Raw genomic sequence first — 16,464 nt, 5'->3', positions numbered from 1 at the left:
ATAAATTATAAGCTAAGAACGCGAGTAATGCCTTGAAAACAAACTAAGTATTTTTGATTTTTAGGAATCATATATATTTATAATTTAAGCTCAAATAAATTAATAACTTAGTGGCAACTTAAAGAACATATATGTATAAAGTTTACCTTAAAGTAAATGTATATTTATTTTAATTTAAGGCTTTGATAAACCAAAAACTAAAAACGCGAGTGACGCTTTAAATAATTTATATTGCTGCATCATTATTTAATTATTTTCACACTTAATTTACACAACTGAACCTCATTGAGCTTTTGCTTTTAATGGCATGGTTAAAGCCACACTTTAAGCCTGCAATGTGAAGTACATAAGCCTGGAATGATGTATGTGCTTTGCTATGCATTCACTTTGGCAGCATTGGCAATATCATTAACTATATCATCGATAAACTGTCATTTCCTTCGTATTTATTTATTTTGCGACATTTTTCTTTTGCTCTTTTATTGATATTGTTATTGCTGTTGTTGTTGTTGTTGCAGTGTCTGTTGCTCTTTTGCCTGTTTACTGCATATGTGTATGTGAATGTGTGCGAATACATTTCCTAGCTGCTGCAACAATGGCGTCAAATGTTTTATACCCGATAAGAAGTTTAATTTATGCGAAAACATGCTTTGACCCGACTACTCCGCCTCCCCCTCGAACAAGCTTCGACAGCAGCCCGAAGCGACAATCAGACAGACGGTCAGATAAACATATAGTACTCGGCATGTTGCTACCGATACACACATACGTGCATACGATATAACATATATGCAGTCTGTTGCAGCTGACTAGGCTGACTGGGACACGCCCACAATTTCACACGCTCAACGCCCTGTTATTGACCTTCATTGGCGGCATGTGCAGCAGCAGTTTTTTCTTCACACTCGCCCAGAATGATGGCCATAAATTTTGGGTGCAAGAGTCGCTTCCGTTTTTGTGGTTTGTCGATGTGCGCTGCGCTGCGCTGCGTTGTTTGTTATTGTTGTTCTCATTCTCGTACTTGCTGCTGCGATTTATTTATTTATTTAATGCCATGTTTTGTCTAGACACCGCAGCCTGACTGACATCATTTGTGTGTGTGTGTGGGGAGGGAGGGGAGTCCCCTATTTGATATTTACCCAGAGATAACTCTGTTTTTATGGTCCTCGCACTGTCTCGACACATCGCAAACGATTCCTGGACACATTTTATGCGATTTTCGTCTGGACAACCAGGCAAAATGGCAATGGTAAATGGCAAATGGTAAGTGGCAAATTGCAGGCTATCCAAACAGTTCGCGTTGCCTGAACAACGTGTCGCTGCATAAGCAGCTAGAGCAATTAAAAGCAAAGAAGCCAGACAGAAGAGCAGACAAAGAGATTGAGAGAGTATGCAGCGAGGCGGCAAGTTCTGTGCCTCATTAATGCGACCAAAGTGTTAGAACGTTTGATGTCAAATGAGTGTCGTTTAATTAAATATCAACTATTTCAAGTGTTAATAGTTTGTTTCACAGTCTGCCGCTGGCAACATGCTGCTAATACACGCAGCATGAGCTTAGCAACATTTTGCAGCTTAAAATTATGCAATAGTTTTTACACAATATTGAAAATGTAAGACGAAAGCGTAACAAGAATTTTTGATTCAAATAAGTTTAGTAAAGAATGCCATGGAAATTATTTAAATATATTAACTAATTTTAATAGTTAATATAAGATATGAACAATTAAAACCGATGTTCAAAAGCCGCCTAGCTGCAACATTTTCAAAGCAGCACAAAAGTATGCAATTGTTTTTATGTGCAACTTCAAATTAATTGCTTTAAGCGTTACTTTTCAAATGGCTTTTACAATATATATATAATTATATTTATTATACGAAATATGGTTAGACATATGAAACATATGAAAAAGTAATGTATTTCAAAAATAAATTGTTAACAATATGGCACTATGCACGACCCGGCACCAGAAGTTGTTGGGCTTGGCTTTTACTGTAGCTGCAACGTATTTAATTCCATATCGTATATGATGATGTTGATCAGATCATAGGGCTCGAGAGGATGCAGACGCATTGAGAAACACTTGTGGCGATCGCGACATCTTCCCCAGTTTCTTGTTATGCGTGCGCCCATTCTCATGCTGTTTGACCGACTTGATGTGATTCAACGTAATGTTGCATACTCCACAATAATAGGTGGCATTGGGATCATTAAATTTGCGTATCTCGGGCTTGGCATACACGAAATTGCCACTTGGATTAAGGGGCGACAGCAAACCATTTGGATGAATGCGATACATATGATTGCCATTGTATGGCTCCGCCAATGAAAACGGTCCCGGGGTACGTTCTCGTTTGCGATGACGCACTCCGGCCATGTGTATGGCCAGCTGAGGCTCCGAGGTGACAATGACATCGCAAACCTTGCACGCCAGCCACTTGTTATTGGTGCGCACCCAGTGTCCCGCCTTGTCGTAGTAGCCCTCACCGTTGGGCTTACTAATGTGGCGCTCCACGAGCCGATGCCGACGTCCGTCGAAATGCTGACGTGCATGTATCGCCGATGTCAGCTTCAGATCACAGAGATCGCAGTGCAAGACAACCGGGCCGGAGCTGCGCAAGTGTCGCAACATATCCTCCGATAAATTGTGACCCTTTGCGAAGCTACGGCGTATGAGCCAAGAGTCAACGCGACGCTGGTGCGACCTAGACATGTAATGATCCAGGGCGTTGCGCACTGTGCGCATTGCCGTGTGGCACAGATGGCAGCAGTCCCAGCGGAATAAGGATGAAAGCTCAGGTGGCATCTGTGTTGTCACCAAGGAATCTAAAAAGAAAGAAAACGAAGGAGAAAATGAAAGGGAATTTAATAATTAGTCTAGTATAAGAGAATTAGTTCACTCGTTAACTAGCGAACTTGATCGAACTTTTTGTCCGTTCGATTTTGCTCTCAATATCGTTTTATCGATAAACGAAGAACAGATACGATCGATGGTATCTGTTCTTCGTTTAGTCTTATGATGTGATTTCTCATTACGATTTTGCTAGATTTTTGTAGCACACTTAAGACCAACATAATTTTTAAAACGTATAATTCTTAATATATATATTTTTAATATTTCACATACTATGTTAAAATTTAAAACTTTTAAATCTAGCAAATATCAATAGAGAAAGTAATTAAATGAACGAACTAACTAACTAACTTAGTTTAACCACTGAGCTAGAACGAAAAAAAGAACCGAATTGAACAACTGAACAAAAAAAAAAGGCTAAGGGGAACTTATTCAGTTCGTTCGCTTTAGTGAATAATATTCACTGAATATGTAATTTTTGTTCGTTTGCGAACACTAGTAAAAATATGGGAATGCAGGAAGACTTTTGTAAAGTTTATACAATTTAAATAAATTTCAATTTATCTAGTAGATTATGGTGAAATAACTAAATCGATTTGTTGACTTACCAAAAATGCGCTTGTATTTTTGTTGATCGGTTAATGTATGATTCTGCTCCAGTTGCTGACGCTTCTCAAATGGGTGCCCAAGCTCAAGCACACGGGTCAATTGGCGACAGATGGAACGTATCTGATCGCCACTCATATGCTGCTGTTGCTGCTGAGGATCACAAGAGACCTTTCCATTATGTTCGCCTGGCTCAATCACTAAATTAATGTTGCGAGCAGCACTTGAAGAGTACAAACTCGGCGATGCATTCAACTGCTGAGGTGAAACGAAGCCGAAGTTACAACTGGCTGATTGTGGTTGTGATTGCGGCTGTGGCTGAAAGATCAACCTGCTGGAATTATTCGGCATTGGCTTAGAGGACTTGCGCGATGAAGTCGGTTTGTAGCCATTCAGCTGCCTTGGCTGCAGCGGAAGTTGATCAATTCCTTTCGGCGGTTGCACATGGAGTTGTGTCGGCAACATATCGACCGGGACCATCAGCAATGGCTGTGCGTACTGCAGTTGCAGCTGTTGCTCATCATAGTCATAGTTGTGCTTGGCCCAGAGCATGGTGAACTGCAACGGACTCGGCTGCTGTTCGTGCAGCGTGGCCATGAAATGATCATGGGCTGTTTTGGTTGCTCCAATGGCATAGCCATTGTTCTGGAACGTAGAGACATTGTAATTGTTGCCATCGTCGTTGGCTTGATTGGACACCACATGCACGCTCTCCTGCACCATGACTAGCTGCGGTGGATCCTCCAGAGGAGTGTTACCTGCCAGCGGAGAAGCATTTGGATCGAAGTGATGATCATGGACGAGGCAAGGTAAGTGCAATTTATTGCTCAACGCCTTGGCCTCATCGGTTTGCATGAGATGATCATTTTCGGTTCTGCTGGGCGGCAAATTCACCTGATAGCGATAGACAGTGTTGGGCTCACCTTGAGCGCGCAGCTCCACAAGCACCGGCAGATGTCCGGTGAGAGTGCGTGGCTTGGGCAGAGCTGCGGCCAGTTTGCAGATGTTCTTGGCACACTGCAGAGCAATCCTCTCGTGCACGGGCGGCACACGTGGACTCAATTCGTATTTCCGTGCTAACATATTCGTATTGTTTAATGATAAATTTTTTGACGATTGTTATTTTTTATTTTTGTTCTTGGTTTTGCGGATCTCTGGACGACTTTTGAGAACACTTCACATAGAAAATAAAGAACTCGAGGACGTCGAATCACACACTTTTCAAGGGGCCGCGCGAATCGGTTCAACCGCTTAACATCTAACAATACATTTGAATTTGTTTGGAATTGGTGTTTAAAATTGTGTGAAAAGCTGTTTCACCAATTGAAAAATACATAATAAAACACGTCCACGCGATGTATATATCAGAGCTGTCTCTGATTCTCTTATTTCATTTCTATTGCATGACTTAACTTTTTATTTGTCTGCTGTCAAAAGCCTATGTTATCAAGATGCAACCTTACTTTCATCCAGAGTTGATTTTGATAATTTCCGGTTAGATTTTTTTATCCACTTGGTCAAGAATTAAATTTAAAATTTTATATATTTTTAAATTTCAAATGTGAAATGTCAAATGATCGTCTTAATTATTTAACAGAGTTAAAATTTGTAAATTTAATGAATCAATTAAAGTTGTACTAGGGTTGTCTAACGTTCCACAAATGCTATCCTTTTGAATATCTCTAGAATGAGATGGCAATAGTGCTGCTATACGTATGAGTGTTGTCAAAAGAGATGACGTTGCAAGAAATCTGAAAGAGTAGAGAATGTCGATGTGCTAGAGAGCGTGGATACTAATTTTTGGATTCTGAATAAGTTTGAATAAAACAAGTTATTAAAAGTACCATTAGACTTTTAACAAAACTTTAGGTATACATATATTTAAAATATTAAGTATACGATATATTTCCTAACGGAAACATTTCCTTAACATTTAAGTGAGAATTTTTATGGCTAATAATTAACAGCTTTATAATAGTTTATTTCTCAAAGTATTCGAATTGCTATTGATTTTATTTATATTAAATGTATCTTAGTCTGTCAATTCATGTTGTAGTCTAATATAATTGAATAGATTGCTTGCTGTAAATTTACAGAACCTTAACGGAATATTTTATGTCTCGACTGTCAGATATTTCACCTTAGATATCTGTGAATCACTTTACGCCCTTGGCTTATCCCGGCATTTATTCAGTTTGCTTTTTTCATTACGGAGCAGCTGGCGCCATAATTTAGCATCATTTGAATTCGAAAGGCTTCTCCTGTGGCAGCTTCAAGGCCACCACCCGCTGCTTAGCTCAATTCCTGACGGCAAGTTCAGCATTTATAAATGTCAGTTGATGTCTCAGGGCTGCCAGGCAGAATTGTCCCAAGAGGCCTCTTGCGAGGGCTGAATAAACGGAAATACAGCGATGAGACAGAGCTTTAAATATTTCCGACAAACTGCTTTATAGAGTGTGTGGCAGACAAAGGCGAAGGAATGAGCGAGAGATACATGCAGAGACTACATATGTGACTTGCCTGGGGGCATTAAAATAATGTTTAGCGCGTGATTTTGTGCCAGGTTTTTGTGGCGCTTCTTTCGTTTCACATCTTCTGGCATCAATTGTCAGCGTTTAGCTGCCGGCCAGGTTTATCGAGGCACCGCGCCAAGCACACAGGTGCCACAAAGCGAGCCAGCCAGCGAGAGAGTAAGGGAGAATGTATGGGGATTGAAACGACGACTGCCAACATCAATAACACTAATGGGAAAAGGATAAAGATAAGCATTAAATAACACACGTACGCATGGCAGTTGAGGCTTATGGCAAGACCCGTGACGTTGATAGCCCGAATCGTAGCCGGAAAGCAGGAGTAGGAGCAGAAGCAGAAGCTGTAGCAGCAGTTGTAGTCGCAGATGGAGAGATGGCGCTGAAGCCTACATATGTATGACGGCTGCTTGGTTGTAGTTGAAGTTCAACTGGGAGTTGGGGTGTGCGTGGGTACGTGTGTGTGTGTGTGCATGTTGAATTGTGTCGGCTTGCCAAATTGTTTGCCCCGCGGTCTTTCACAGTAGTGGGCGGATGGGGCGTGGCAGCGCGTACGTGTCAGCTGTTAAGCGCGCTACGTTGCCACCATTCTCTCTCACTTCACAGTCAACTTCTTTGTTCGCACTGCGCACATTTTTCACATTTTGCACTTCCGTTTCCGCCACTGTCGTTGTCACAGCCCCAAGGGTTTGGTGGGAGCGGGACGGAGGACGGGAGACGGTAGACGGGGGGTGCTGTCCCCAAATTGTGTCACACACGTGAGCAATTTAAAGTCAGAACATCAGCCATGACGTCGCGTTGCTCTTGTCTTGGTCCTTCACTTTTCGCGCCATTTCAATTGCAAACTTAATTTAAAACTGAGCCTTGCGGCATGTAAATATGCGTGCTGTATGCGTGTTTAATTTATGAAACGCCTGCTTCTTGCTTTCTCAAATATGCAAATCCTTATGTGCATTGATTTTTCTACCAAGAATTTCGTTTATAAAATCCAGCAGCCTTTAGCCGCTGCCGCTACAGCAAAATGTGTGCTTTGGGCAAATTGTGAAAATTATACTTTAAGAAGCTACAGAAAATTCACTGAAATGTTTTTTATGGCTTTTATATTTTTCACTATGAGTTCTACTATATTTTCAGCTATTATTATTATAACTTTGGGCAGATAAAAAGGTAGAGGATGCCTCACTTGACTGAAGATATCTTACTAATATTTTCAATATAATTAATTATATTATTTCAATTATTATATTTTACTCTCTTCTTGTTGATTTTTTTCATGCCACGATCAACTTTTCCTGTTCTGCTGCCTCGTGGTGCACACTTGCAAAGTGTAAAATACTTTTAACTATTTTTTTCCTTTGTTTTTTAGGAGGAATCCGAGAACAGAAATTTGCTTCGATAGACGATATAAACCAGCATCGACTTTGTGGAATATATTTATTAATATTAACAATATATGTGTACAATGTAAGACCATAACCAGTTTATTAAAAATACAATATAAGCATTTACAAAAATAAAAATCAAAACCCGACACCATAGAATATTTTAGTTTTTAGTATAACTACTTTCCATATTGGTAATATGATCCATAGGAACTCGGAATCTGATTCAAAGGAACCACATACTTATTCGCATGGCAATTGTTAAGGACACGACCATAAACGAGTCGATTCACATTGCGTGAGATCATGTAGTCATAATGGCTGAAACCTCGCTGAAGAATGTACGCATTGTCGATACAGTTGGGTATTCTTTGTCTCAGCAGTTGAACATCCTGTTTGCCAGCGAGCCAATCGTCCTCGGAATAATGCAATGCCACCTTACATGAAACTCTAGTCAGATTGTAGGCGGCTGCCGGGTTTTCGTAGGCGACTTGATTATGAAGGGCCGCCTTGTTAAAGCGAGTGAATTTTTGGGAATTCATCATGTATGCATAATGATAGACCTGAACACTTGAGGCGCCCTGACCGGTGTGTCCTACAACCACGTTTGTCATGTTCTAAAACAGAGAATGAATGATAAGCTATTGCACAGTACAGTTGTAGATAAGACAACTCAGCACTCACCGGGTTGAACTCTGTCCAGCCAAAGCCGCACAGCACAAACTCAAAGACCTTGCAGATGTCGCTGCTCGAATCTGCTGCGCAGATGTGGTTACGGAACTGTTGTATCAAAGTGTTGTCCTTCTGGATCTCCAGACCACCCATCAAATTGAGAAGCACCTAACAAAAAGGAAAAAATTTTAAAAATGAGTAGAATGAAACGTATAAATGATAAGTAACATTAATCAACTTACGCCATATTTGCCCTTGAAGAGACTCAAAAACTTAAGCACGGGACTCTTGGTGTTCTGCACGTAAACCGTTGGTGACAACGCCTGCATGAGAGCAATTTTATCGTTGTAATGCGGCAACTCACTGCACAGCACAAAGAACGCTGTGCTGCCCTGCGAATGTCCAATGTATTGGATCTTTGGCTGCGACGTCGTTGAGATGATCATATCAATTGCCGCTGGCAAATCGTAAACGCCTATTTCATGGAACGAGAAGTCCCAATACTCTGACGGCTTAATGTTGACATTCTTGTGATCCCTTGAGTAAATATTGCCACGTGTATTCAGCATCCAGACATCATAGCCTTGCTGGTACAGTTTGTAGGCTAAACCTTGTGATGGGCCCATTTCCACCCAAATCGCCGAACTGGACATTAGGCCATGGACTAGCAGGACCGGTGGAGCACCCACGCGAGGTATCCGATGCAAGCACAGTATATAACTGTCGTATGTGGTTACATAATGCGTTTCCGCTGGATATCCATATTTCGAGATCATTGTTATCTAGCAGAAGATCGCATAACAACACTTGTAGTTCTATACTGAATTTCTTATTGCCAGAATGTAACTTACCGTTGTCAACGTGGCATCTTCTACAATGTCAACTGGTGTGAGCTCATGTTCATGTGGGACAGGGGGGTTGACGGGAGGATCGACTACACTGGGAGGACCGACATCGATGGGGGGATTAATGACGTCGGGGGGATAGATGACGGTAGGAAAGACGGGAGGAGGAAAGACGGGAAGAGGAACGACGGGAGGAGGAACGACGGGAAGAGGAACGACATGGGGAGGAGGAACGACGGGAGGAGGAATGACGACGGGAGGAGGAATGACGGCGGGAGGAGGAATGACGACGGGAGGAGGAATGACGGCGGGAGGAAGCTCGACGACGGGAGGAGGCTCGACGACGGGAGGAGGAATGACGGCTGGAGGAGGAATGACGGCGGGAGGAGGCTCGACGACGGGAGGTGGCTCGACGATGGGAGGAGGATCGACGACGGGAGGAGGATCGACGACGGGTGGAGGATCGACGAAGGGAGGAGGATCGACGACGGGAGGAGGATCGACGAAGGGAGGAGGATCGACGATGATCTTTTCAGCAGGAGGGTATAACTGTTGAATACAGGTCGTAATACTGATGCCAAATCCACAAACATTTGTGTAATCAATAGGAAGTTGAACATCTGGATAAACTGGAGGTTGTGGAGGCGGTAAAAGATCTATTGGTGGATCGGGCTCCTTAGGAGGTATTGGTATTGGGTGAATTGTTGGAGGAATAAATATTGGATTAATTGGTTCAATTGGATGGTGTGGATAGCTGATAATTGTAAAAGATTCCCCTACAAAAAAAAAACAACAAAAACAGTTAATTAACTGTATGATGCCACAATAAATAGTATCATTCACCTATAATATTCGGTATAGTGATATGGCATTGCGTGCTGATAGTATCAACTTGCAATTGATATCTTAAGATTGTTCTCTTGATGAGCTCCTGCTGTTTTAGCACTGAACGCTTTTGACTTTGACAACGTAACGATAGCCCTTGGGCCTCTAAACCGACAGCGTAGAGCGCCAAAAGCGCTAGATGGAGTAAGAAGTCCATTACGATCTCCTGATCACTACTGGCCTGAATCGAACCTGTACTGTCCTTTATATAGTGGTGATTTCGTAACGCATAACCAACCATATCCAAATGCGATAATTGCATTCTCAAATCCATTAACAATGCATTATCCACGATTGCAAAATTATATAAATTCACCGGGATCTTTTTAGAACTTATATTTTTTAATCCAATTTGAGAAGTTGGCTTCTATTGCATAGCTCTAAATATTATTTTTAATTTCATTCATTGCTCTTTAAATAAAAGTGTGTCAGCAATTTGAGATCAACAACACAACTTGTTAGTCGTTTTGCAGATGTTCGGGTCTTAAGAGCATAATTTGAGGAATAAATTAAAATTACCTTGAACAAATATAAATAAAAGCTGTTTTGTTTTGAGTTGACATTTTTGCCACTTTTATTATTTGTTGTTCTTAATTACTACATTATTTTTTTGTTCTAAGACAGACACATTGCTTTACGTTTTTTGGTTAATTGGTTTTTGTTGATTGGGTTTGTTTTACAGTTCGAACAAACATGGGCACGCAATTAACAGATGTTTGGAAGATGACTCAGCCAGAAAAAAAGCAAGAAGTCAAGCGGCGTTATAACCTTTTGATGCCCATAAAATCAAACATTGATCCTGGCGTCTGTCGTGATACGTTTCTGCAGAAATTGTTCAAGGAAGTGGATCTGCCCGACTATGAAAAGTTTCCATCTGAATTGAGCTCAGATTCGACGTCAACACCAGAAACGATATACACGTGGCCATCGAGATATTCTGCTAGCATGACTCTGAGCGGCATCTTAAATCATCAATCAACATCACAATTCCGAAGTGTCTCATCGCGACATCTGCTGCATCCTCGACCAACACTGTATGGCTCATCGCTGTTGTTGAGCATCGTGTCGGGCAACACACGTCTCTATGAAGAGCTGTTGGAATCGCTGAAGCGATCCTCGTTATATTTCATGTTCTCGCGGGCCATCAATCGGTTTCGCATCATGGGAAGAATCTCAGTGGATTGGGGACAAATTGATTTGCATAGTTTGCCATATGATTTATTTGGCTGGTCATTGGATGGATATTTCAAGCGATGCGCTCTCCCCGACTCTGTGTATTTAGATGTACTTCAAATGAATTATAGCGAGGAAATGCTGAATTGGGTTAAACTTAGTGTTGACATCAAGGAGATTGTACGCTACTATAAGTTCTTCTACACACAAACATTTCTCGACCGGGGCTATCAGAGAATGATGTCTGCCATTTGGGATCAACAGCAATTGATCAATTTTGGAGTAGAACTAGACAAAACACTAACGTCGACAAAGAAGGCATTCGAGAGTGTCATCGAAAATTCGCGTAAAATCGCTAATGCCTGGTGGGGTCGACACAGAGCAAAAGTGGTCAAGGATTGCAAGAAGCGGCACACAGAAATTCAATTGCGAATACCTATTGAATGGCGTTATGTGAGAGACTATTTTGCTGCCCTGACGAAGATGCAGATCCAAAAGGACCGTCAGCCAATTGAGGCGCTTCTCAAGCAGCGCAAAGATCTCGAAGAGGAAATGCAAAGCAATCAACAAACAACAACACAAGTAGCGTTTGTTTATGCAATGATCATCGAGGTTAATGAAACGTGATCACCGTGTCATCGAATAAACTGCTAAATTTTCAACTTATTTCCGCAGAATTATGGGGCTCGTTTAAACATTTCCAATACTAAGCTCGCCAATGATTCCGCTGAGTGGGACAACCAGAATGTTAGTATGCGCATTCAAGTAAATAAAGTTAAGGATGAGCAAAGGATGAGGGAAGAGGAAATTGAGTTTATGCAAAGACGTGTCAAAGAAGTTCAGGAGCTGCTTAGTGCTCAAAGAGAGGCATTACTTGACGCTCTTGTAAGATAGTCATTCAACTAGGATTTCATATAGCTTAGCTAAGTTTTATTTGCAGATTGTGCCAAAGGTTGAGAATCCAAAGCGACGTGCGAAGAAAGTTCAAGGTAATCGAAGACTTCAAAGCTTCAAAAGGAGAGGTTTAAAATCAACAAGCATTAGATCATCGTCTAACTAATGTAAATTTGATTATAAACTTCTTTTTAGGGAGCTTTAAAGTTCAGCAGTAATTTTGAATAAGCAATTTTACTACTGATTATATTTTCTATTAATTGTCTGTTGTGGCCACTGCGTTAATGAAGTTTTCTGAATATTAACGTCTGTACTTTTTCTTAAGCTTTTAATAGGTTCAAAAAAGTGCATATAAAAGCTTATACTTTAATATACTTTACCAAAGCTTGCAAGTGCTTTCAATACAAAGAGCTGTTAAGGGCCCAGGAGTATTTATCCATTATTTGCACTTCTTAATTGTTAAAGTGCAGTCTGTGCATTGCGCTGTTATCTTTGGTAAGTTTACACATATTTTTTTTCTTACTCCAGCTGCTGCTTCTGTTGCTTCGGCTGCTTTCTTGGCAAACTTATGCCGCTCGGTTGTTTGAGCAAATTCGATTATCAGAATGGCAGTCAAGGAACAGGCAGCCAGTAAAAGGATAATGCCATGTCGCCGCATTAACGCGTTTTGCAGCTGTAGCCAGCAAACAGGAAGTTGGGCGACCAACCCGAGGAGAGCAAAGTAGACAGCTCCAACGTGGCGTGAAACAAGTTGGGGAAATTGAGTTTGGCTGCTAGCAGCCAACACTCGACAGTGTTGCCCTTTTGCGCTGATTAAAGCTACACGGAAAGCTTATGCGCTTTTTTTTTCTATATCTATTTCGCAGTTTGTCTGTCTCTTTGTTTTGCCAACGTTTTTTTTGCGGTGATTCGTAATTTTTTCGAGCATATCATTAGGATGCAGTGCAGCCTGGCGATGGCAATGCCAACCATGCACAAATGGGATATTAAGCTTCACTGACAGCCGCGTTTATTGCGCAAACCCGAAGCCGTGTCCCAAGCCATGACACATATTAAATTTCATTTCACTGCCAGTTGGAGGAATAGGGCGCCTAATGAAGGTTAAGCAACTTTTAATGTCCTCATATTCCTCTTCTCTCACTCTCCCAGCTGCTTAGTCCTGGCCATTTTGCAGACCATTAAATGTTTTGCCTGGCAATATGCCATATGTTTTGACATGGACATCTCGTACTTTTCGATGGGAGAGTGAGTGGGGGATGCGCTCGGTTTATGCTAGAAAAACTTTTCTTATCATTTGCGAGAAAAGTCATAAAGACATGTAAGGCTCTCTGTGTGTGTGTGTGTTTGTGTGTGTGTGTGACGATGAGAGAAAATGGTAATGATGACGCCGGATCACATACACACATATGCTGGGCTTAACATTACAAGCGTCTAGAATCGCCACTAAGAGGCAATTTAATACACAAATGGGGCATGCGACATGGAGACAGAGAGAGAGAGTAAGAGGGGGAAAACACACATCCTTTTAACCAAATCCTTAAATGGCATTGACAGAAATCGCCAAACAAGTGACAGAGCATCCAAATAAATAAATGACATTTTGCTTTCAGCCACTTTTTTCCCTTTCATCATTATTATTAATATTATCATCATCATTATAGAAATACATTCGTACATGAATGTGCTTTACAAATTGCTATATAATCTGTGGTAATTGCATTTCATGCTCTGATAGATTTCACTTCGGTTATCCATAAAATTAACAATATTGGATGGATTGCTATATCATTAGCAAAGACGGTCTTCAATAAGTCGGAACATCAAATGGAATATTTAAGCAAAACTGAGTTTGCGGTAAACTGTTAACATATTCATAAATAGAAAAAATAAAATTTACTAAAAAAATATTCGATATATTTATATGTGATATTTAATGCTTTTATTTAAATAAATATATTATTTATTGCTAGTATACTTTCTCATAAAATGTGATATAATTTCCAGTGAAGTTTACATTTTTCTTAGCTGATTTCATTAGACACCTTCACACACTTTCGAATGCTCATATTATATAGAATTTGTTATTGAAATTGTTTTTGTCACGCTTGAAACGCGCCTCTCCCGCTGCCTGTCTTCTAAGTGAGTTGCCAAGTGTGAGAACTGCATTAAAGAAACGCTTTCAAGCGTCGCTTACAACTCTACTATATGTATAACATATAATGTGCACACCCAAAAAGTTGAAAGAAGTGCCCTTCGCATTCAAGCAGAACGTTTCGATGAAATTAGACTTTAACTTGAACTTTTGCACTCGCTTTTGACTTTTATTGTTATCAACATTTACATGAGCCACCATTTGGCCTTCCCCCCCTCTCTCTCTCTCTTACTCTAGCTTGCTGTAATTTTACGGTCCATTGAAGGCGGAAATCGCCACACAATCAAATTGCCCAGCTTGATGTTGTTCTGTGTGTTGTGTAGTGTTGTGTTGCCAACGAACGAAAGTGTGTCGCCTTTTCAAATGGAAATGCTTTAAGTTTTCCAATTAAAACAAATGCAAGAAATGCGATATAACAAACGGAATTTTCATACTCTACATATTTTGCTTTTGCTTATTTCGAGAATTTTTTAACTCGCTAAATTTATGCGTGGAAATATTCCGTAAAAGTCGTAAATTTTGGCATTGCGACAAGGACGAACTCGAATCGCGACTTTCGATTGGCGTTTTTTGTTTATGCCAAAACCTTTTGTTTTCTTTGTTTTTGTTGGCTTGGTTATTTATGCAGTTGCTTTTTCGCAACACTATCTGCCAGTTGTTGTAGTTGTAGTTGCTCCAAGCTGGCCGTCATGGTTCCTTGTTTCCGCACACCATTTCATTTTTCGTCCCTCTCTTTCTTTTTCTCTTATGCTTTCTTTTTCTGCATTGTGTCGCGACTCCAAAACATGAGAAGTCCATTTCGAAATTTATGTACACACAAATTGAAAGCGCACTGTAAAAGAACGAACATCACACACATACCAAAAAAAAAAAAGCGAAAAAAGTGAAGAGAAAAGAAAACTCTCCAAGGAAAGACTCAATGAAAAAGGAGCAAGAATGAGTCGCTGAAAACTTGGCTGCATTGCTCGAATTGCAAAGCGAGTAAAAACAACAAGCAGAAATGCCTTCAAGTGACACTTGCCTTCTAGCATGGCTTTGTATCGAAGTCCTTTGGCTATCCTAACAAAACGCTTTGTGAAAGGCAGCCAAAAGCTTTAATACCGCCAATGTGAAGGCTGCGACAATCCTGGGAACTAAACGGTGCAGTCAGTGTCAAATATGCAAGATAATTCCATATATTACGTAATCACTTAGGGGGTGGGAGGGGGTCAAGGAAATGATTATGTTTGATTACATGGGGAGGGAGGGTTCTTGGACAATGATTACGTAATCATTTTATAAAAATTTTGTTGTTAAAAGTATTTATTCAAAAATTGGTTTAGCGCCGATTAATCTGTCGATAATTACCGAATGCAATAATTCATATAAATGTAGCTGTAAGCTTCGATTGGAAATCAAAGAAACCCTTTTACCGTGTGGCTGGACGGAGAATGCCTAGTAATTCAGTCATACGAAGGATGTGAAGACCTCGCATGGCTTGACGAGGACTATGTAGACGACGAAGACTAAGATGATACCTGCGGATATAAAGAGATTTTAACAAGCCAACTTCCAATCATAAAAAAATATTAAAGATTGGCTGGAATCTTCTTTTGAAAATACAGATTAAAAGAACAAATTTTCATATTTTTCTTTTTTTGTGATTACGTAATCATTGTTAGGGGGGGAGGGTGTTCATCAATTGATTACTTTTGATTACCAGGGGGGGGAGGGGGTCAAAAATCGCAGAAAACGTGATTACGTAATATATGGACAGCCCCCTATGTTCAAATATTTATTTATATACAATTTTCTAGTTGACATCCATTAAATATGTTGATGATTCTATAGTTCATGCAAGTTTCGACTTGCTGTGGTACTTGCGTTTTAATTTAGAATTTTAAAGCAAATGACTAATACGATATAATTGTTGTAGGGAATTATTCATATGTATAATCAAAATAATTATAAAACCATATTTAATTTTCTGCTTCGTAATACTAACGCACTTTATGTCCGCATAGTTTAAGTTACTGAACAGCACATAAATTTTAATTTGCATATACATATATGTTACATTTGTTATATGTAGATAATGTAAAATTGGGATTTGTCAAGTCATTTCGTGTTGTTTGAGTTCAAATTAGCGAAAAAACACTTTCGATGTAAATTTATTAACAGTTTTCTTTAGAATTCGTTTCAGAGCCCAGTTTTCCTTTAATTGAGTGATCCTGTTATTTTGGCAATGTGAGCAACAAGGAAGGATGCCAGTTGTTTACAACCCTTAACGAGGCCAAGACATTGACTTGCGATATCTGCACCAAGGATGGCTGCAATGGTTCCGCCTCAGTGGCTCCCTTTGCTGGTGTAATAATCCTGTTCTTAGGTGTGGCTCGTTGGTTGGCTTAAGAGTTGCATTGAAGATTCTCTCGTCTTCTTCTCTGTAATAAACGTACGCGTCATTCCTCAAATATTCATAAATTAAAGGAATCCTTT

At 40.2% G+C, this 16,464-nt stretch overlaps 3 protein-coding genes across 3 annotated transcripts; 1 reads left to right on the top strand and 2 right to left on the bottom strand.

The window, feature by feature from the left end:
* Positions 1-1,841: 1,841 nt before the first annotated feature.
* LOC133844257 (uncharacterized) lies at positions 1,842-4,823 on the bottom strand. The gene is made up of 2 exons (XM_062278172.1): positions 3,461-4,823; positions 1,842-2,824 (listed from the first exon to the last, which is right to left on the bottom strand). The coding sequence occupies exons 1-2, from the start codon at positions 4,539-4,541 to the stop codon at positions 2,043-2,045; spliced, it is 1,863 nt and encodes a 620-aa protein (XP_062134156.1). The 5' UTR covers positions 4,542-4,823; the 3' UTR covers positions 1,842-2,042.
* Positions 4,824-7,444: 2,621 nt separating this feature from the next.
* On the bottom strand, positions 7,445-10,026 carry LOC133841697 (uncharacterized). Its single transcript, XM_062274373.1, has 5 exons — positions 9,729-10,026; positions 8,892-9,661; positions 8,283-8,822; positions 8,053-8,208; positions 7,445-7,985 (listed from the first exon to the last, which is right to left on the bottom strand). Exons 1-5 carry the CDS (start codon positions 10,009-10,011, stop codon positions 7,548-7,550), a joined length of 2,187 nt encoding a protein of 728 aa, XP_062130357.1. The 5' UTR covers positions 10,012-10,026; the 3' UTR covers positions 7,445-7,547.
* A 313-nt stretch (positions 10,027-10,339) lies between these two features.
* Positions 10,340-12,142, top strand: LOC133841704 (uncharacterized). Its single transcript, XM_062274386.1, has 3 exons — positions 10,340-11,555; positions 11,619-11,828; positions 11,884-12,142. Exons 1-3 carry the CDS (start codon positions 10,464-10,466, stop codon positions 12,001-12,003), a joined length of 1,422 nt encoding a protein of 473 aa, XP_062130370.1. The 5' UTR covers positions 10,340-10,463; the 3' UTR covers positions 12,004-12,142.
* The last annotated feature ends 4,322 nt before the right edge of the window (positions 12,143-16,464 follow it).

Source organism: Drosophila sulfurigaster, chromosome 2L (genome assembly GCF_023558435.1).
Source record: "Drosophila sulfurigaster albostrigata strain 15112-1811.04 chromosome 2L, ASM2355843v2, whole genome shotgun sequence".
Classification (NCBI taxonomy): Eukaryota; Metazoa; Arthropoda; class Insecta; order Diptera; family Drosophilidae; genus Drosophila; species Drosophila sulfurigaster.
This window is presented reverse-complemented; position numbering and strand designations above follow the sequence as displayed.

Bases quoted from the DNA above. Each gene is read 5' to 3' on its own strand.
- LOC133844257 (XM_062278172.1), bottom strand. From the start codon at position 4,541: ATGTTAGCACGGAAATACGAATTGAGTCCACGTGTGCCGCCCGTGCAC. The intron at 2,825-3,460 runs GTAAGTCAACAA...CTTTCTTTTTAG, and splicing joins AAAATACAAGCGCATTTTTG to ATTCCTTGGTGACAACACAG.
- LOC133841697 (XM_062274373.1), bottom strand. From the start codon at position 10,011: ATGGTTGGTTATGCGTTACGAAATCACCACTATATAAAGGACAGTACA. The intron at 9,662-9,728 runs GTGAATGATACT...TTTTTTTTGTAG, and splicing joins CACTATACCGAATATTATAG to GGGAATCTTTTACAATTATC. The intron at 8,823-8,891 runs GTAAGTTACATT...ATCTTCTGCTAG, and splicing joins AAGATGCCACGTTGACAACG to ATAACAATGATCTCGAAATA.
- LOC133841704 (XM_062274386.1), top strand. From the start codon at position 10,464: ATGGGCACGCAATTAACAGATGTTTGGAAGATGACTCAGCCAGAAAAA. The intron at 11,556-11,618 runs GTTAATGAAACG...TTATTTCCGCAG, and splicing joins TTTATGCAATGATCATCGAG to AATTATGGGGCTCGTTTAAA. The intron at 11,829-11,883 runs GTAAGATAGTCA...TTTTATTTGCAG, and splicing joins AGGCATTACTTGACGCTCTT to ATTGTGCCAAAGGTTGAGAA.